At 38.3% G+C, this 21,880-nt stretch overlaps 1 protein-coding gene across 2 annotated transcripts; it reads left to right on the top strand.

Moving 5' to 3' along the window:
* Positions 1–301: 301 nt before the first annotated feature.
* Positions 302–21,619, top strand: pik3r6 (phosphoinositide-3-kinase regulatory subunit 6). 2 transcript variants are annotated; one of them, XM_084930976.1, is made up of 21 exons: positions 302–408; positions 9,831–9,915; positions 10,020–10,124; positions 10,521–10,612; positions 10,848–10,916; positions 11,363–11,495; positions 11,731–11,800; positions 11,921–12,119; positions 12,952–13,099; positions 14,137–14,223; positions 15,421–15,664; positions 15,923–16,213; positions 16,982–17,081; positions 17,304–17,426; positions 18,474–18,581; positions 18,737–18,839; positions 18,932–18,996; positions 19,208–19,298; positions 19,386–19,447; positions 19,547–19,656; positions 19,857–21,619. In XM_084930976.1, the coding sequence occupies exons 2-21, from the start codon at positions 9,867–9,869 to the stop codon at positions 20,011–20,013; spliced, it is 2,406 nt and encodes an 801-aa protein (XP_084787102.1). In that variant the 5' UTR covers positions 302–408; positions 9,831–9,866; the 3' UTR covers positions 20,014–21,619. The 2 variants fall into 2 exon arrangements, with proteins under 2 accessions (XP_084787102.1, XP_084787103.1); XM_084930977.1 differs by lacking the exon at positions 302–408 and adding an exon at positions 6,924–8,935.
* Positions 21,620–21,880: the final 261 nt, after the last annotated feature.

Here is a 21,880-nt window from a genome sequence, read left to right as displayed (position 1 = left end):
TCGGACTGCTCTAAAACTGTAAGTGTTTCATATTATACTGCATGCCACGTCTGAGGTAAAAATGAATACCCTCTGAAATGCAGCGACACCCGTGCGGTCATCTGTAAGTAAAGATATGCACCTTCACACATATATCTTTATATAGAGACATGCATGTAAAACCAGCATTAAACAGTTTAAAATGGCTTTACTGCCACAAACACCAATTATGATCTGTGACATCTATCGAAAGCTCGTGCTTAGATGGTCATTTCTGGTTAAGCGCTCTGATTGGTTTCCGGGCAGTGGGCGTGGTCAGCAGATTGTTCTGCTGTCAGACAGATGACTGGAGTGAAGCGACAGAGACGCAGAAATAGTACAGTAATTTAAGAAGAGCGAATGAAGCTTCCTGCATTAGCTCAACTTTAGGTAAGTTTCCCTAAAAGCTAGAATATCTTCGTTTCACCAACTGCTGACATTTTTAGTTTACTTAACCCGCTGCTCACTCGCGCAAAAGTTGGTGTCGACGACTGTTAAATTGTAGCTAACATACTGAAAGTGATGAAAAATAATTTGCATGCAGTTGTGCATTCAGTTTAAGGCGAAACTGTAAATAGCCTGCGTATTTCTATTGATTATGCTGTTGTTTTACTTCAGAGATTGGCCGCTAAGTTTGAGATATGCTTTTTTGTTTATGTTGGCTTTTTCTTTTCTTTCTTTCTTTCTTTCTTTCTTTCTTTCTTTCTTTCTTTTTTTTGCCTTAACATTGTTTGTGTTTGTACACTGGTACACGATTTTGTCAGCAGTATACACTTACTGTGATATATGGAGATAAGATATGTCAGTGGTTTTAAAGTAGAGCTCCAGGCAGAAATATTTGACAAGAAATTCTGTAGCTGTTGCTCATGACAGCTGCAGTGCCCGGTCTCTCTCGCGCTGTGTGTTGTTGTGTTTTTTAATCCGACTATATTTTCTGAATAGTCTCTTACGTGCAAGCTAGCCTGTTCAAAAACCTCCCCACATCCTGGCTTGTGACACGGGAAGACAGGGGGGCGGCGGTTTATTTCAAGATTAGCAAGATTTTGATAACAGTGCCTGATCTGATTGAAGCCCCGGCTCTCTGTTGTGTCTGTTTGAGTCTAAAAGTAAGCCGGCATTTCCTCCAGCTTCCTTGTTTTAGATCTGAGCTTCCTGGCACCACTTTGGGGTTAAGTGGAATGATGGTTAGTTGTAGTTGAAGAAAGCAGATGGTCATTTGTGGGTAGTGAATCAGCAGCTATTTTGAGGGGAAAAAATGGATGATTGTCTCTTTTTAGGTTGTCTGTGAATCGTGATCACTGGCTAAGCAAATATGCAACAATATCTAGTGAAGCAAAAAGAAATGTAATGTTACTTAAAATCAGACTACTGATGTCAGCTACTGGGTGAGGTTTTTCACTGAGAGATGAAGGATGGGTGACTTCACTGCTTAAAATATTTAGGCTATTACCTCATTGACGCGGTTTTGGTTTGGACGGTGTTCAAGGGGAACTCATGAGTATCTTGCAATAGCGGGAACGAACAACAAATGATCATAATATAAATACACAGAATAAGGAAAATTAGTTGCACTTCGTTCATTATAAAAATAACCTTATCAATGCTGCGGTCACTCATAAACAGTTTCTGGGGTGAGTCAAATGCCTGCAGTGAGATAATGAAGCCAAGAAACATGTTCTGGAGTGTTGAGAGGATGACCAGAACAGGTGCACCATGAGACACAGGACCGCATTTAAACTGTCTAGTGTCAGCAGTGGAACAGAACTTACCTATTTAATTTAAGGATGATTAATCATTAAATATAGACTTTAATAGAACTTGCCTATATAAGTTCTGTTAATAAGGATAATAATAATCATTAATTATACACTTTACCCAATATGCTTATTGTGTAATTAATTATTAATGTGTTCAAAATAACGATAATAAACAATTAATTACATAATTAACTACATAATGCTCATGCTGTAAGCCATGAAATAAAAACAGGGTCAGCATCATGTGCTGATGTAGTGGCGTTTCTCCACAAAGGATTCTTAGTTCTTAAATGTCAACCACTTAAGGGCAACATTTGAGAGAATTTTTGGAAATGTATCTTAAAGGCATCCTAACAGTAAAATAATCTCTAATTTTGTTTAGTAGATCAAAAACTAAAGATGAGAATGCTGGCCCGCATGAGGGCACTGATAGCACTAGAGACAATGCATTACATTTGTGTTCTGCTGGGAAGTGTTTGGTTGGAATGCTGAAGACAGAGAAGAATTCTTGGGAGGAAAAAAAAGTGCTCAAGGAAATACTTTAGTTTGCGGCTACGGGCTACAGAAAATGCCTTAATTGTGTCAAGATGGGTCAAGATTGTTCCTGGATCATCATAATTATTGTTGGTCCAGGATCAACACTGAAACTGATCGATCATGTTGTGATGTCATAGCTTCGTGATGTGGGGAGCAAAAGTAAAATGAATAAATAACAAAAAATATTTGACAATGTAGAACTCTCTCCTGGAACAAATATATTTTAAAATACAATAAATTAAATATATAATACATTTGGCTTGATGTTTGCCAAATTTGGCTCAGCCATGTTGGTTTGACACATAACCTAAAGACATGGCAAGAAGGACTTGGGTAGTTTCAGGTGCTGTGGGTCACAAACAACTTAATAAACCTTTTAATAGCTGCTGTTAAATTTAGTTGGAAGAACATCCTCCAATATATCTTCAGGCTATGTTAACTTCTACGGCTTATTTAAGAATTTGCAGCATAGTCAGACGGCGTGACTTTCCACTACCAGTTACTTGAAATAATGTATTTTCCATATGTCGTATACCATCCTACAAACCACAGTGCACTCTATATCACTTGTTATATAAAAAAGAAAATTGAGAAAACTGAATAAACATATTAACAAAAGTGTATTTTTAAAGCAGGTTGGAAAAATAAAAGATATATAAGAGATATGAGATATATGAGAGAAAATAGGAAATAAAATAAATCTTTACTTTACTTTAAAATGAATCAAAACAAGTTGGTCAAAATGGCAGCTGCTTTCGTAACAACAGCTTCACACGTTTGAGCATTTGTGGCTTTCCTTATCGTAAGTGAACTATCTCTACCAGTTACGCTTTTGGACAAAACATTGCGTTTTAGGGTGCCACTTTGCACTACAAGCGTGCGATGACGCTTGTTTTTTTCATAGAGTAAATTTTCAGATAGCTAACTTTACTGAGAAAGCTCTGTTTTGAAACTGTTTTTGAAAGTGTTTTTTTTGTCACTTTATAGTTTTCAGATACAGCTTTGGACCAGTGTTAGCCCACACAACCGCTGAATTTTCCCAAACACAACATTCAAAATCACAACCTTGCAGAAAGTGATTATAAAACACACTTAGTTCCACATATAGCAGATGCCAAAATACAGACGGCCGCAGACTGGCCTCACTTTGAGACACTGTTTGTTTTAAGGGACATAAAAATAAATGGCAATACTTCCTGGCACAGTTCTGCAACTGTGGGTTCCTTGGAAAGTAGTGGCTCCATCGTAGCCAAATGTGTGAAGATCTATTTGCGCTGCTGTTTTTCTTTATGTGACGCACTTGGCACATCCTGTGGCAGTAGCAGCAGGTCACTTTACCCCGAAAGATTTTTTACTTTTTCAAAGTTTACTGCTGTGATTCACTGTCGCCCATTTTTGCCCACTGTGGCTGAATAAGATCTGATATGTGGTTAGACTGGTGATCTTGGGCAGCAAACGAACAATGTTTGTTGTTGAGACCTTTGCAGTAATATTACTGACTACTGCAAGAACAACTACTTGAATTGAAAAAATATATATCAAAACATGAATGTGAGTTAAAGTCCCTATAGGCTATATACTTTAATAAGTGCACCGCTAACACATACCTCAAACATTTATGTCAGTCAATGAATAAAATAAATTTTCTTATTACATTTCAATCAGTCTTTAGCCATGTGTGTATGAGAGACATTGCACTTTATTAAACAGATAGACTGATAGCAGGGATACCATCTCATCTGTTTGACAGACAGGATTGTAAAGTATTAGGAAACGAGGCCAGACTATTATCTTGGTTGCCATGTAAGGGAATCAGCTGATTTGTGGCTATATAAACAAACAAAATATGTGAAACCTATTCGCTGCTTCTTTCTAAAGATGTCGTTACAAACAAGCATGGCAGAACTGCATGTGAAGATTGAATAGCTGATATAGCTGTCTATAAAAATAGCTTACTATTCATTAAGACCAAAAACTTAAATCATTCATACTTCTCTACAGTGCTCCGGTTATCCTCAGGCCTTCTGTCTGAGGTCACAGCTGTACTGTTCTTACAATGCTGTCTGTGTTCAGAGCTGTCTATCATTGAGCTGAATGAATTTAGATGTATGACTGAATGCGAACACTGTTCCAAAATACTTATGTAACAAATGTAACAATAATATTTCAGATGAGTTTCACTTTCATAGCAATGTTTGAGGAAAAGCAGAAAAAAACACTGCAGTCAGTGTTATGAATGTGTGTAGCTAAACTTGTAGCCTTAAGGGTTTTGCACAAAAAGTTCCTAGTTTGCAAATACTGAATTTGTGTATATCAGCCAGTACAAGTTATGTTGTAAGTGCTTTGTGCGTGGCATGATGTATTTGTTCATGGGTGACTACACACAAGTAAGTGTTAGCTTTCATCATCATTTGGGTTAAATATACAATTTTTTGCAAAACTCTTGTTCTTGCGTGTTACCAAATCTAAGCTAAACACCACATCCTCACATGAACCCTAGTGGTCCAACTGACCCACTTCTTACAGGCAAGGCCTTACCAGACACACACACACAAACTCTCACATGCAGACCTTTAAGGGAAACTTCTCTCTGTCTTGTTTTGTCCAGCTTCCTGTTGCCTGATGGATCTAGCATACTACACTAAGAGGCATACCTGGTGCATGTAAACCTTTAACTTAACCAGCTCCTCCGATCTGAAACTAAAAACCTAAAAGTTTTGTTGCAAATATTTGTATCTCCCCTAACGAGGAGATAATTCCTTGTTGGGCAAGTTTACACACAAACATGTGCACATTCAAGCACCCAAAAGGACTTCCGCATATTGTCCATTATGTTGATGCAGGAAATCAATTTGATTGATATCCCTTGTTGCTCATGCAAGATTACATGTCTGTTTTTGAAATATCTTTGCAGCTTTTGCTTGTGCAGGTGTGTTTCTGAAAAATTATAGCAGTGTTCAGTTACCTTTGCTTTGTCGTAATCACAGATGACACAGTTGAAGAGAGGGACTGTTTTGTTGCTCAATGTGAAGTAATTTACACGTAGAACAAAGTAACAGACAATCAGTGTCTATTCTGGGTTGTATTGTTGTCCATTTCCTGTGTTATTCTGATAACTAGTTTTCTCAATTTTTGCTTTGGGTTTTACTTTATTTTTCTTAATTGACTTCAGTGGGACTTTACACTATGTCTTTTTTTCCTGAAAAGAAAAAAGAAGTCAAGGAACTTGTTTATGCTTTTTACTGTAAGTGATAACTCACTGTACCACACGCATTAATATTTATGTGAACGAGTCCAAAAGATGTCACTCCACACTTGATTTTCAGGTATTACTTGTTGTCTACTTGTGGGTAAAATTGTGCAGATACGTACTGTTGCACTCTGTCCAACTCTGATGTGAGAGACGATTAAACCTGTGTCTGTCAAAAGACCCTAAGCTATCCTAGGTTGGGGATTTCCAATCAAGCAGACACACATATAGCCTCAACTCCCCTGCATGCATCTAAACACCACCTTTCTCTTGCTCTATGAGCACACTTCCACACAGTGCTGTCAGGCCCTTCCTGTTTTCTGAGATGTCTGCAGTGTGCCTCAACGGAAATGAGCGCTCCTGTTTTCTGTTAGGTAGCACCGTCCGAGGCTTCAGGTGACCACTGCAACGCTTGCCAGTGACTGCTTGTACAAGAAAGGTGTAGACAGTTGTGTACTGTAATGTAATCAGGAACTGAATGGCATTAACCGTAAATTGTCAGCACTCATGGGGAAATTTGTGTCACTGGCATGAGGCCAAAGGGTAAGTGACAGGATGGGACCTGTATATTGACCTACTTTTTTAAAAAAATTATTAGCATTGTTTGGGTTATTTGTAAGGTTTCAGTGAAATTGGCAGGGCCAGAATGTGCTTTATTGTGGACATGGTGATAATATATCCAGAACAACGCAGCAAAAACACAGGAAGTACAACATGTGAAGTTGGAACTAAGCTGAAAACCGGACTGTTTATACACCTTGGGCTTTGGTAATGAGAAAATGAATGGGAATGAGACACAGTGAAGTCAGTCAAGAGAAATAAAGTAAAAAAAACAAAGCAAAAATTGAGAAAACTAGTTATCAGAATAAAACAGGAAATGGACAACAATAACTGTAATAAGGAAGAAACAAGAAAGACACACATGAATGGAATAATTCGTGATGGAAAACAGAAAAACAAGACAGAGGGAGGACCTGAAGCTGAAAAACCAAGAATTCAAAATTAACACTAGAACAGTAGAGCATCTTAAAAATCATCCAAAAAATAAAAGCTCGACAGGAACCACTACTTAAAAAACTGTATAATAACGCCCCCACCACCACCACCACCACCAAAATTTTTTTTTTTTAAATTAAAATAGGAATTAAGATATAGGATTGCAAAACAGCAAGTCATTACAGTTATCAAAAGGGAGTCATGCTTTTGCTGCCGTTGTACCAAGTCACCTCAGGCATCAGATTTATGCATCAGTGTTTGCAAATCTAGCCTGAAGGCATACCTTTTTTATCTTTGGGAAATCTTTAATTTAATTAAATCTAATTAAATTCAAATTAAACGTAATTAAGTTTATTTCAAAGCTTTTGGTTTTATTAATAAAAAAATTCTCATTCATTCCTAAATCAAAGACTCAACTTTGTCACAAGAAGATGCTATTGGAATAGTAAAGAAATTAAAGCATGAACCCGAAACTTCAAAACTTGCAACACTAGAACAATAAACTCAAACTTACCTATATTCACAGGCAGTCCTGAATTTAAATACATGAAAGTTTCAGACTATGAAAATGTCAGAGCAGCTATGCAAACAGTAGGAATGTGGTCATCTCTACCAAACAATCGTGTGATCTACTTAAATGAAAAAAGGGCTTTTTTGTTGTAAGGTGCACCGTGGCAGTGGTAAGTCGATGGCACAATATGTGTGAGTTGTTACAGTGGAATAGTATTTGTGCATGTAGTTACTTGTTTATTACCTATCTTTGTTTCTGTTTCAGCTAAAAAGTATGAGTGTAATAAATCACACGATCATATGTATGTTAGGTAAATTTAACTTGACTTAATCTTGTGATTTTATGCATTTTAAATAAACATTGGGTATTTGCCGGTGTATGTCTGCAGTTGTAAATTTTAGCATTGTATTATTTTTATGCATATATATTTTTGTCAAAAAAATGACATATTGCTGCATGAGGATTGCAAACGAACACTTGATACAAAATAGTTTGGAAGAAACCTGAACGTCCAAGTGTTGGTACAGTAATAACAAGTGTGTTTTTTAGGAGGTGTAAACAAACCTTTATATTTATTTACATACCATATATGGATATTGTAATGGATATTGGTAGGACTACATAAGACGACTTAAAGTTCGATGCCTTGATCATGAACATTTTTTTCATTTCAATGTAACGCAGTTACAAGTCCACCGTCTCACCTTTTGCAGTGCATTTATTGCAGACTGGGATTTCCAAACTGCATATTTAGAAATGCTCTCAATGATAGGGTACATCTATTTTTTAGTTATTTCTGAGTTGAAGTTACTTCTCTCTTTCTCTTCTCTCTCTCTCTCTCTAAATATAGAGCATTGTCTGCCCACTCATTTGACAGAAAGGAAGTGCTACGTATGTGTCAGCTCCTGTACTGCATTAATGGTTTCACTTGAAAAAGCCAACATAGAGTCTACACTTGCAACCGTGTGTCAGTGAGAGCCAATGTATGCATTTGCAATGCATGTTTATGTGCATGCATGGCTAGTTTTGTGTCTGCATTTGTTTATACCTTAGAGAAACACAAAAATGAAGATAATATCTTGAGCCCTCCTGTGTATTAAAGGGGCCAGCTGCACAGCTGAAGATCTATGAAGAGAAAAAATGAGTGAGAGAGAGAAGGGGGAATGAAAGACAGTGAGAAAGAGAGTGATCATGGTAGAGGCAACCGGAAACTTGTGGTCAAGCAGGCAGCGTTGAACTGCTGAGGCAGCGCTGTTAACACTGTTTTTGAACACGCTGCTTTTCTTGGAGGGATCAGGGCTAAATCCATCATACTAAGTCCTTTCATTGTACAGACCCATTCAGTTGAATGACCTGAATCAGTGTGCGTGTGTGTGTGTGTGTGTGTGTTTGTGTGTTTGTGTTTGTCTGTGTGTCTGTGTGTGTGTTAGAGAGAAAGAGAGGAAAAAGGTCAAATGGGTAAACTTAGAGATGGAAGAATAAGTGTCAGGTGTAAAAGTTTATAAACGCGAGAAACCAAGGTATGAGTAAGAAGTCTAAAAATAGAAACAAATCCAAATACATTCAGTTCAGAAACCTGCACAGACACCCCTGTGGAGAGCACCCCCACCCCCCCCACACACACACACACACACACACCTCCCTTCTTCGTAACCAAAAGTAACTGAGCTCATGCCCACAACTCTTAGCCTCATACAAAAGGAAATACATTCAGAAATGAATCGCTGTCCTCACTTGCGTGTGATTCACGGTCTCGCTCGCTTTCAGTCTCTTTGACTCCTGTGCCTTACATGTCAGTACAGCCTGTGTAGTGCGTGAATATAGCAGACTTGGGCGATATATTTGCTTGTCCCTATATGGAACAGGGTAAGTTTATGTTATATTATCTCTATTTTACTTTGTGTGTTAGAAATGGATTTGGATGCTTTTTGGTTATAGTGCCATCGTGTATGATACAAAGAATATAGCTTTTGAGATTTTGTTTTTATTTGTTAGATACTAAGAGGATATCTACTATAGTTTCTAAGTGAAAACACGTAGTTGTGTCATATTTTTATTTCTGTGAGTCTTGGTATGTTATGCTCCCGTCTTTTGCTCCTTCTCTGCTGCAATTATTTTATTCAGCATTTTTCTAAGTAGTGAAGAGAGCAAATATTTATAACAAGCTGTCTCCATAACTGCAACAGTTCCTTGAAAAACAGGGTGTCTTCCTGATCTCATATACCATTTATCATGAACATAAAGGATCTGAAACTAAACTAACCATGGCCACAATGGGTGGTTAGTTCTCAGTCTTGGGCAAATATCACAATGAATTTGTATTACGGGAGATTTACAGATGACTCATAAACCTGTGTGGGACTTTCTACAAAGTAAGTAACTTAAGCACGGGAAGTAGGCTGTATTAATTATAGACACTTTTAATGCTTTTAGATTGTTCGTGTGGAACCAGTTCTAATTATTTTATCTGTTAACCTTCAGTATGTGGTGTGAGGTGTGTGAGTGTGTGTGTAGGTGTTCACGTAGGTAGACTTTGAACACTTACCATACACAAATGCAAAACATGTCTCTTCTGAAGATACATTGAAATAGAGATGTATTGTCACTGTCTGAAAACAGATATAGTGCTGGTATTAAAACAAGCCTTTCACTCTGCCGTTAGACAGGCAGAGTGAAAGGCTGTCTGTCCACTTAATGTTTGTACGCAGACATGACAGAACATAAGTGACGCTCACTTTCCATGTCTATTTCCCGTCTACAGCTGATGGACACATGATGTGTGTGAGACCTGACCAACATGGCCCTATGGGATAGCTCAAAAAACATGTGTAGTATGGAGCCTACAGGTACAGATCACCCACTCAAATAACTATACACAAAGCTCAGTTATGCAAATTTAAAACAGAATCTTTCAGACTTAAACTCCCAGTGTCTCAACTTTTATTATCAGCTGACGGCTCCCCTACAGTTCCAGAGCCAGAGCTCTACCGGAGCATCCAGGCTGTGTTGCCCAGAGAAACAGACCAGCTGCAGCAATCTGACTGTTTCAACAAAGGTAAAAACAAACCAGAAAAAAATCTCTTATCAAAATAATATCAGATGTAAAAGATGTGATAGTGTTTGTCTGTGTTTACAGCTGAGTCCGTTCTCATGTATAAGATTGCCTATGAGCCACATCATGTGATTATTTTTACTGTGACCAAGTCTGTTCCTTTTTGTAAACTTTTCCACTCAGAGTAGATATTTAGTGAAGCCAGTAAGTATTAGTAGTAAGCACTGTGTGGAATGTTTAGCCATGTCAGCAAAACTATGACTCATTCTGTTGGTAGTCATCAACATCTTTTGGATTTGCACTGGTATAGAGAAAAAATTGACACCTTTGGTGAGTGTGTTTAGTTTTCTGTGTTAAAAGCTCGTGCGTGCATGTGTGTGTTTGTGTATGTGTGTGCAGGGATGCTGAGATGGACGCTTCATAAGAAGGTTCAAAAGAATCCTGCAAGTAGCTTGTCTCTGGTGTGGTTACTGATAAAGGAGCTGGAAAAGGTACTTGATCTCTAAATCTCTGAAGCGCTACCGTTGACACTCTTAAATTACAATTTTAAAGGAAAACATCACCATAAACCAACAAATGCTGACAGCAAACACTGGAGGTTTTGAAAAAAAATTGCTTCCCTTTTCACACAAAGGAAACTGCAGTTATCTGGGATTCATAGAAACTGAAATTGGATTATTTTATTGAAATATGTGCACCCTGTCATATGATGTGTTATCTCTGCAGGCGGAGAGATGGGACTCTCGCAAATGCATCATCCCATTGCTCCACACACTGATGTATGCCATTTACCAGGTATGGTTTGTCTGCCGCATTAGTACTCTGTGAAAAGGTACACAAGAGCTGTTTGTTTCTGTTAATTCACTTATTTCTTGTGGTCTGTTTGCATTCTAGGCTTGGTTTTGTTAAAGTGAATATAGCTAGCTAAATACATTTAATTGATATATGTGTGGTTATTCTTTTCAATATTTATACAGTGGTTTACTGGACTGCAAAAATAAAATAAAACCATGCATTGCTTTTAAAGCATGTAAAGTGGTGTGTTTCACTATGGTAATGTCCGTAGCACCTAATAGAAGAATTTTAAGAATTTTGCGTTTTAATTCCTAGAACAAATTGACTTAACAACACTGAGAAAATTATCATTCATAAGCATAAAAGAAAAGTTGTAGTTGTGACTTCTACTTGTATTGTAAACCTTTTGTGTGTGTGTGTGTGTGTCCTTAATGGTGACATTCCAGACAGCATATATTCCAGATGAACTCTACAAGCGGGTTTACGACTTCTGTAAGAGGCTGCTGACGTTTCCTCACCCCTATTGCACTGTGGGCCTTAGCTACACAAGACAGATAAAAACTGAACGCTTCATTCCAGGTATTATTTCTGACCTTGACATAGTGATTGAATTTAAAATATGGGGTAAGAAGCTTGTATATGTTAGAACAACATGTTTAAACAGCTGCTGGGGCAGATCAGGGTCAAAAGAGATTGTGCTTTTAAGATTGTGGAACTCACTTCCATTGGACTTAAGATCAACGGACATTTATACCTGTCTCTTTTATGATTATTGCAACCATGTAGTACCATTTAATGCTGCTTTAATCTACAGGTCTAATGTACCAGAGGATGGTCATAGCTGAGCAGAGATTAAAAACCGTGCACTATCCCTTCCAAGAGAGGTGAGTTAACTCTAAATAATGTACTTGTTGATTGAGTTAAAGCCTTTTAGAACTGAATTTTTACATTTCCTCAGCTGTTTTCTTTGTTCAGTCTTTAAGTCTTTTTTTTAATATCTGCAGGGTTTTTGTTTTAGCTGAACCAGAGGTCTTCTCTGAGTCCTTGGTAAAAGTTGTGTCGGGGGATTTTGAGGTATCAGCTACATCTTCAGGTCAATTTCTAAATCCTCTAGATCACATGCGCAGTGTGGTACAACACTCTATACAGGCTGCTTTAGGAGATGAGCAGTGCCATGGGCCAAAACTCGCTCAAGCCCTCAAGGTCAGTACACTTGTTCTTATTATTGGAGTTATGTTTTGTAGCAGTGTAAAGTTAAATGTGGACATTTTCTATATGCCTCACTTGTTTGTTTGTTTGTTTTTAATTAGACCTGGTATAGAAGTCACTGTTTCATTTGAACTTCACCATCTAGGCCAAATGTGACTCGCACAGTGTGAACACATCCTGGTCCCTCTCCCCACTCATGCAGAATAAATTATCTGAGAATTACAGTTGAAATTAGTCAGTGATTGGTGGAAGTAAGATCGGATGTTTGGGTAAACATACTGCAGAAAAGATGACGATCTAGCGAAAGCATTGAGGAAGCACTGCTGAGTTTAACAGGTTCTGTAGAAAGCCATTTAATTATTCATTTTTAATAATAGTAAGTCATACGAAGAGGATATTCTGTATTTTTTATTAATAAGGAAATTTAAAAGAAAAAAATCATACGTGAATATGTATTACACTTGTGGGGAGGCTCAAGTCAATGATGAAGGGTGCACAAAGCAATCATGCGCCTGACCTAGTTCAAGTGACATGCTTGAATCATGTTTCTGTTGGTGGCAAGAAGGAGCTCTTATATAACAGCTGGATATAAAATCGTGTAAGAGTCATACCAAACATCATGAATAACGGGGTGTTGTTTCTGAGCTGCATGGTGGAAATGTCTCCTGGCACCAGTCCTAAGATAGCACCTCAGCAGAACACACACAGGGGCAGGCATACGCACATTTATGACCTCTCACCTCTTTGCTATGAATACATCATCTGTATGTGTTTATTTTCCCGAGAGCGTGTGTGTTCAGCCAGTTGTTTGTCTGTTTTGCAACAGGACATGGGGCAAGAAGTTGAGCCATATTTTCAGGAAGTGTTGGCGTCGCTAGAGCAGAGCTTGGAGGAGGGCGTCAGAGGGGAGGGGGGAGTGCTGAGGAGCCGTCTTCTCCAGCTGTACAACGAGATTCTTGCCAATGCAGGCTCAGGTAGGATTTCTCTGAAAAGCAAATGCAGAGCTGTGCCAGACCACATTTCTGTTGGGCAAGGTTCGTCTGTCTGAGTCATACATGAACTTACAGGTTTAGGTAGACATGAAAGAAAGTGGAAGAAGTTCAAGAACCACAGTCACATCAAGAGGCAGAAGCCAAATGGAAAATGAAAAATCAAGAAGTGATAACATCTGGTTTACCTGCTCTCTTGATATTAATTGATAAAAATAGTAATTACAGTCTCCATGAAGTAGAAAGAAGGTGCACATGCATCATTTATAGTCTTTATAGTCCTAACTACCCTTATTTAACCATCTTAAGCATGGCATCTGCTGACCTGTTGGGCATTCAGGGCTTCCATTTTTCAGCTTGCAGTCAGGGGAGTATTGAAATGCTAAGGCTCTTGGTTTTTTTTTACTAAAGTAATCTGTGAGTACTCTTTACATTCACATCAAAAATGCCTGCAGTGTCACATTTCAAAAATTATTGTGGTTGGGAAAAGTTGACCTTTGCAAGTTTCTAGGGCTTTTTTGGGTTGTAATTATAGCAGGAGAATCAACAAAAATGAACGAGTGTAGAAATTATGTTGTTGCAAACCGTATGACAGCATCTCAACATTAAAAGGGCTAAATCTCAGTCTAACCAAGCTGTGAACTGTAAACCAGTCAGTGTATTTTTCAAGCATTATCTCTGATGGACATGTTTTATATAACAATGTGGCCTGGATTCATCACCTGTTGCTAAGATCAAACACGACCTTCTGTTTAGCTGTTTCCCCCATGGCCAATGTGTAAAGTCAGCTGTATGTATTATTAGTATTTCCGGGTATACATTTTCATGACACTCTTTTCCCTGCTGTTATCACATCGGTTTATCTGATGAATCTGCCCTGGCTTCATCACAGCTGGAACACTGAAGGATAGACAGCGGTGTTTACACAGAGGAAGTTGTAGAGTTAGCGAGTGCTTTTTTTAATATTCATTGTGACAGTTTTGGTCTCTTCCTCTCTCTGCTTTCCGCTGTGTGTGTTGCAGAACCATTGTCTGGTGGACCACTATGTGACTGCCCTCTTCCTAACCCAGAGATGAGCTTCCACCTGTGGACAGCGGATCTGGATATTTGTGAGTGTCTCTTAATGCTGGCGGGATTCTAGAGGATGCTGTTGCAAACAGTAAGCTGAGATGAATTAGGCCGAGACTTGGGTGATACACCAAAAATAAAAAATCCATCATCTGACTTAAGGGGAAAAAATATGTTTTTATATCTTTGCTGAATTGCTTCCTTGTTTGATACTAGAAACATGATGCCAAGTTTTGTTTTGTTCCACGAATCTACCTTTTGTCCTTTCTCGCAACAGTAATAGTTAAAAATTCAGTCCAAATCAAAGCTTATTGAGAAAGAGAAGCTTTTTTAAATAGTTAGTGCAGATATGATTTCATTCAGTTACCAAATAACACTTTTTAATATACCTGAAACCAGTAAAGTCAAACTACAAGAGTCAGTCTGACACTGAACATTAATCAACGTTGATTTCACTTATCAGAGATTAACACACTTAATGCAACAACATCATTTAAGCCCATATTAAACTGAATCAGTGGAGCCGTCAGAGTGACTATAGCTGAAGCGAGTGTACGTTTATTGAAATTTTAAATGATTTTTAAATTAAAACTAAATGTGTACACTGCAGTCTGGCACAATAGAGAATACCCCTCTGAGCACAACTAAGGATTCCTACTGAAAGATTCACACATAATTGGGAAACTAGTTTGTTGAAGATGTGACGTAAAGCAGCATCTGAAGTAGTCATGTGATTGTGTAGACCAGCGGTCCCCAACCTTTTTTGCACCACGGACCGGTTTATGCCCGACAATATTTTCACGGACCGGCCTTTAAGGTGTCACGGATAAATACAACAAAATAAAACTAGTACCGGTACCGAAAAAAAGAAGATTTATTCATAACACACGTGAAAAGACCCAGGAAAACCGAGTTAACGAAAAAAAAAAACCGGATAACAAAATAACGCTAAAAACCGATAAAAACACTGAAAACCATACATTTCACACCCGAGTCTCACTCTCGCGGCCCGGTACCAAATGACTCACGGACCAGTACCGGTCCGAGGCCCGGGGGTTGGGGACCGCTGGTGTAGACAAAAGTATGACAACTGTCAGTAAGTAATGCGGTAAGACCAGATGTGACATTTATTGAAAGGACTCACATACTGTAGCTCAGTGTATATGAGTCTATATGACTCCATATGAGTAACATTATCTGTATTGCATGTGCATAACAAATGTTCAAACTGTTGACAGGGCGAGAGCTGGCCAAGTGGCTTCGATCCAGTTCCATGTCAGAACAGTTCTCCATCATTGAAGAGCAGGAGGACCCCGAGTTGGGTGAATCGCCCATTGACATGATGCCATGTGACATGACGCGCTTTTCCATTATGTCCAACGACAGCGGTATTGAAAGGGACCTGCCGCCCAGCACTGAGCCGTCCCAACTGCCATCTTTGGATGCCGTCAGCATGACTGGACCATGGGAACAATCCAAAAAGTAAATCTAATAATTTCTATTTTATCATAATAACAAGTTTCATTGTAGTTTGCATGGTTTAATATGCAGGTTTTGTACTGTAGCATAGTGCAAAGCTCCGGTCTGTTTTCCAAAGCATGCTTTTGAACCACAGTATTTCATGTAAATTGCCCCCAAAGTCATGTGAAATAAAGTTGTACTTAAAGGTCCTCATCAACAGCATGCATACTGTAGGAAGCGTTCATACAATGATTTAATGCTCATACCTTCTTGTTCCAGTGAGCAAGACTCAATAAAACTGTTGAGGCGCGGAGGGATCAAAATGAAACCAAGCATAAAAGACAGTATGGTGCTGATACAGGAAAATATGGAGGACCAGGCAAGCCTCACAGGAGCGGGAGGAAGTGGAGGGAGGGGAGGAAGAAGAGGGATGACTTTGCAGAGAAGAGCAGGAAGCAGTGTGATGCACAACCCCTTCTCCAAGCAGCAGAGACAACTTACTGCCAGGATAGTCATCATGGGGACTGATAGGGTGCTGGGCCGCCTAGCTAAAGCCTATTACTTCTTCAGGTGAGGGACTACTCACATCACACAATGAATACAGTTTTTGATGACGATGCATTGACCAATTTTGCTTTGGCGCTTTTAGTATTCTAGGTTCTTATGTGGCCAAATATATAGCTTTTATTTGTTTGCTACTGCAAGCTGTGACACCTCATTTATGATTTGTGCTACTTTATTACGCTATACTGTAGTCGCTTTCGAGACAGAAACCAACAGAGCAAATTTAGCAGTGTCTAAACAGATGCAGCTGGGAACTGTCTCTTGTGGTTTAAATCTACATGTAGCTACATAGGTTTTCTTTCTCATGACTTTACTGGTCAGTGTTTGTTTGCGGTTTTTTTCTCACTAGATTAAGTACGCAGTACCTGGAATGTCTTTTTACAGAAAAATTAAAATAAGCATGAGAAGCTCAGATTATTCAAATAGAGGATATAAGCAAACTGTATTTCTGTGTGATGTTAAATGTGTTTGTTGTAGTATAACAATGACCGCTCTTTCTATTTTAGGGAACATATTTTAACTGTGTGACAGTTGTGCAGGTACATTAACTGAAAAATGAAATAAAATGATGTCATAACAGGAAGCCACAGTAAGAGGAAAATCGTTACATCAAATCTTGAATTACAATTTGTGTTCACAGTTACTTAGTTTATTTTATTACTGGTCTATGAATCAAGAGTACTTTTTCTATTGTAGGTATCTGGCTAAATGTTAAAATCCAATCATGCTCAACACACTTTAAACTCCTCATGGATCTCTGGTTTGCTTCTGCAGAAAAAGGGAAGCACGAAGGCTTTTTCTCACAATGAAAGTCGACCTCCAGTTTTACTACATCCCTGTTTGCAGTCCCAGGAGTCCCAGCTCCCCAGTCAAAGTAAGGGAACTTCCTCTTTTCAGCACACCACTGATTATTTGGTAAATAACAAACCTAAAAAGATAACAAAACTGAATGGCTTCTGTTTAACCAGAAGATCAGTATGTGAAACTTCATATTCACAAAGTTTAGTTTGTTCTCTGCAGTAGTGGATTGGTGCTTTGATGTAATAAGCCACATTTAAGGTATTTATGGTTTCACTTCCATGTTCCTTGTTTGTAGGAAAACCACCAACAATCCAAGGGGGATTCCTGCACTCTTGGTTCCTATTTGAGCAACGTTGACCCATGGTACAACTGCAACATCAAGAGCTTGGGTAGAATGATTCCCAACCTGGCTAAAATGGTACGATAAAACGTATTTAAAAGCAGGGTTTTGTTAGATACTTAAAATGTATAACTAAATGAGAGTGGAGAATTACTGTAGACAGTGGCAGTGTGTGTGTTGGAGTGCTTGAGGTAAAGCACAGGAAATTGCATTGCATAACATACTTTGAGGAAAATAAATATGTTGATTTCACTGAAACCACAAGTAAAGTAAGCTTATATCAAAGATTTCTTGACACTGCTCTGTAAACTTAAACAGGAAATAGAAGACTTCTGAAACCAGAAAATGAACAGTGATATACATGCATGTAAACTACTGTTACAGTTCATTGTTTGATGTGAGTTTGGCATTTGAAAAACAAAGAAGTTTCTTCGTTGTAGAAACATCTCAGTATACTCTGGCAAAGCTATTTCCTTCTTTCTTTTCCTCATACTTAGATTAAATTTATATTTAATCTATAAATAGATCCTGACCTCAGGAATTCGCATGATAAGGTGGGGCCAGGTTTCACAATGAACACACCCGAAACTCTGGCTGATTGGGACCCACACCCAGTTTCACACCTTGGCTCAGGCGATTAGAGGATCATCAGGGGGTCCTTTTGTCCCTCTGTGGGGGGATACTCCCACTAGGTTTATATCTGGGACTCTCCACCATTTGACCTTAAAACTGAAGAAGCTTCTCGGATGAGAGGTGAAACGTCTTCAAGTAACTTAAAGAAGTCCAGACGCTTTTCTTTGCAAGCTCCTTTGACTACAATGACCTGGATGACTGAGAACCTTCACAGACATTAAATTTATATGTAAAATAAAGTTTTATATGCCATAGCTTTGGGTTCGTATGGTGCATAAGAGTTCAAACTGAAACACAAACTCTGAAACTGTCAACTTAAAGAACAGTAGCTTTAGCATAGTACCAAAATTAACAAGCGCTGTTGCATTTCCTGCCTTTCGTGGACTATTTAGTGACATCTATTTCAGATACAGTTGATGTGCAATCAAAATGACTATGCAGTTACAACATTGTGCAGTCAGGTTAATTTTACAGGTCTTTTATTTTCTATAGCAACAAGCAAGCAACGAGAGGCAAAAAGAGCCCTTCATCTCTGATATAATTTCCTATTACGTCCGTACTGGTCAGCAGCCGGTCTACTTCGCTATCTACTTTGTTAAGGTAACATTACATATTTTCTTTGTGGTTTCTTGTGGTTTTTTTTCTTCTTTTCTTCTGTGAAAACAAAATTAATTCAACACAATGCATGTGAGCATTGTCAGTGTATTTTTTTCAAATATAAACAAATTTTTTAAACGTTGTGTCATTTCCATTAGATCTCATTCAACATCATGACGAAGGAGCCAGTGGAGGAAGTGTTTCTTACCCATCTGGACATGGAGTTCCCTGAATTCAGGCATATCGCTGCGTCAGTTAGAGGTAAATTGTTCTTAGAAGTGTTTTTCCCAGTATTCTATGCTTTACTGTAACTGTGCACAGTCAAGTTTAACCACATTCCTCTAACCAACAAGGAGATAAACACAGGAAGAGCTCGGGGGAGGTATGCGGAGCTATGGTCTCAATGAATTACAGAAAGGTAAATTTCATTTTTTTTCGGGGGAACCCCCTGTTTCCTTCTGGGATTGCTATTAGTGCTAGTTTAGCCAAACTTCTTAACAGTTACCAGAAGATGTGCTGAAAAATTTCCCACTCCTGATTCTGTAGTTTGTGTTGATGCATTTGTGTGAATGCATAACCACTCATTCTCACTTGTTTGTGTCTGTGTTCGTGGTTCTGTATGAGTGCAGGTGACATTAAGTGGTCGTGACATCGATGAAGGGATTTCGGTCAGGATGACAGGTGCTCGGATCAATGCCATTCCTTCCAATGAAGCAGAAGGTGCAGAATTTTCTCAATGAGTCATGCTTTCAGTAGTTTTGTCAATACTTTTTTAAGTTCTGTGTTTTCTTATCCTTTATGTCGTAGATCTAAACTGTCTGACACTGATGATAAACGAAACCTCCGTAAAGACGAAAAACAACACTGTGGTGAGTTGACCAGATACCACAAGCATATATATATATATATATATATATATATATATATATATATGCAAATATTTTTTAACAAAGTGCATTATTTTGCAGGAGCCGCCAAAGTTTCGAACCAGCAACATTAAAATTCGCACTTTGGAGAGACGTTCTTTCACTGTTATACTGGACAGAGATGATTCCAGGACCTACAGAAATGTGCAGAGGTAAAAGAGTGTAGTCTAAATTGTATTGTCAGTGTATTTTGCTTGGTGTCTCATTGGTAAAGGGAAAAAAATGTGTGATGCTACATTGCTAACAACTACAACAGTACTAGTTGGTAAAAGAGAGCTGCAGTTGGTTCAGGAGCTAATTAGTTTCCACGCAGTCCAAACTGATCTCCATGTTAAATATGTTTTTGTTTTAGCATCGAGGTCTCGCCCTGTGTGGATCCAGGATACTGTGTCCAGAAAACAATGAGGTCCAAATACAAGTTGGAAGAGGATAAAGATGCTGGACTGAGCAAGTACATGAACAAAGGACTTCCTCTGCCAATTAATACATTTGCTGGCATCATCAACTGATGTGATGAAGTGACCCCAGAGAGACACTTTTAGTAGTTGTGGCAATGGCAATGACCTTTCTCTCTTTTAAACATCTAATCCAGCAAATGAATAGAAATCACCTCTGAGTCATGATGAGCTGCTTCCGAAACTAGAGTTTCACTCCGTCAATCTGAAATGACTGGCACATTGACTGGCAGTACTAGTGTCAACTTTTGCAGTTAATTAAATAACTTGTAGGCTGCTTTTATAGTCACAGGACAACATTTTTTTTTTACTGCAGGTTATGATTAAACCTGACGGTGTTCATTCCTTTTGAATATCCTGCTGTGCCAGCCGGAATAATTCCAGAGTACAATGTTGTCTCTGACAGTGGAGAGATCAGCAACAAGCAAAAGCACGTAGCTGATGAGTAGTTGGATCAACAGTCACGTGGCATAATAAAAACTCTGCAATCTGGAAATTTTGCTTCAAAAAGCTATCACTTAGTGGAGCAGATCTGATTTTGTAACAGTTGCTCTACTTCATAGACACTACCGTTTACTGCTTCTTTGACACACGCACACATACACAAACACACACAGTATACACACAAGAATGCTGACAAATATGACCTGTCACCTACTGAAATATTCAAATAATTGAAAAGCTGGTACGATGACAGCTGTCGCTCCCTCTTGCTTCTGTCCTGACACAATCTTTCAAATACCTTTTTATCCATATACGTGTTACATAATGTAAGCTGTTAATAGGGTGCTACTGTTTACTGTAGTTTTTGGTTTAGTGTTTGGGAACTTTTTAGAATTCTAGACTCACACTGTAAAAACTAAAACAATGTGTAATGTCAGATATTACTACAAAAAAAAACAGCACGCGCAGCTACTGTCTACCAAACAGAAGTGACAGATTACAGTTTGTCTGCCTTGTAATGTATGTGACAAACAGCTAAACAGTGGTCAGTAAATGTCTCCAGTCTACTTAAGTGTGAAAATTACCCCTAAGCCCAATCCACGTACTGCACTGTGTTAGATGAAGTAGATAAGTTGCACTAAAACTGCATAATTGTTGGTCAATTTATTTTAGGAAAAACTTTGTGTGAGGTGTACAACATGTTACTATGTAATTGTAATTACTGTATATGTCATAATTGTAGAAACATCCGTGTGACATACAGTCATCATATGATATGCTCTGAGTTCTAGATGTATGGATGATTGAGATCTGACGCAATCATTGCTTCAGATGTTGATGCAAAAAGATTGTGTGGCTATAGGTGTGAGTCTGGGGGGCAAAGGTCTCAAACTCAGGAAATGGAAATGATGCGTTACTAGGTATGTGGCAAAAAAAAAATCAAGTGTGTGTATGTGTGTCAAATAGCATTGCTGGGTAAAATCACAAGTTTGAAAATCATGATATATTTTGCACATTATTTTCTTATATATCATTTATTAAGTATGGTTCCAAATGTAATTGTGTAAATAACTGCGATTGTGTAAAATAAATTTAGTTTTTTTTAACTTGGAGTCTTGGATTGTTGGTCAAAGTCGGCCAGATTTAATTCAAGGGATTATACAAAAACTTTGCATTAACTGTTTAGAAATTACAGTCATTTTTATACACAGACCCCTATTTTCAGAGGTTCAAAATTAATCGACAAGCAGTTTCATGGCCACCTGAGACGTCTTCCCTTGCTTTATTGTGAAGCAGTCATTCAAAAAATGCTTTTCACTGTAATTTTAAATATCAGTTCCAAAGAGAACCTTTGGGAAAGCGAAGATTGTCGCCACTAAAGCTGAAAAAAAAGCTGCAATGACAAGCTCAGCAACACCAAACAGCCTGAAAGACCACAAAAGTCAGCTGAAATGATGAATTATTTCCATGGTTAAGA

This window comes from Perissodus microlepis, chromosome 6 (assembly GCF_051167445.1).
Source record: "Perissodus microlepis isolate ML-2025 ecotype Zambia chromosome 6, ASM5116744v1, whole genome shotgun sequence".
Lineage (NCBI taxonomy): Eukaryota > Metazoa > Chordata > Actinopteri > Cichliformes > Cichlidae > Perissodus > Perissodus microlepis.
This window is presented reverse-complemented; position numbering and strand designations above follow the sequence as displayed.

Coding starts and splice junctions, on each gene's coding strand:
- pik3r6 (XM_084930976.1), top strand. CDS start 9,867: ATGGCCCTATGGGATAGCTCAAAAAACATGTGTAGTATGGAGCCTACA. Junction 14,224..15,420: donor GACAGCGGATCTGGATATTT/GTGAGTGTCTCT, acceptor AACTGTTGACAG/GGCGAGAGCTGGCCAAGTGG. Junction 19,657..19,856: donor ACCTACAGAAATGTGCAGAG/GTAAAAGAGTGT, acceptor TTTTTGTTTTAG/CATCGAGGTCTCGCCCTGTG.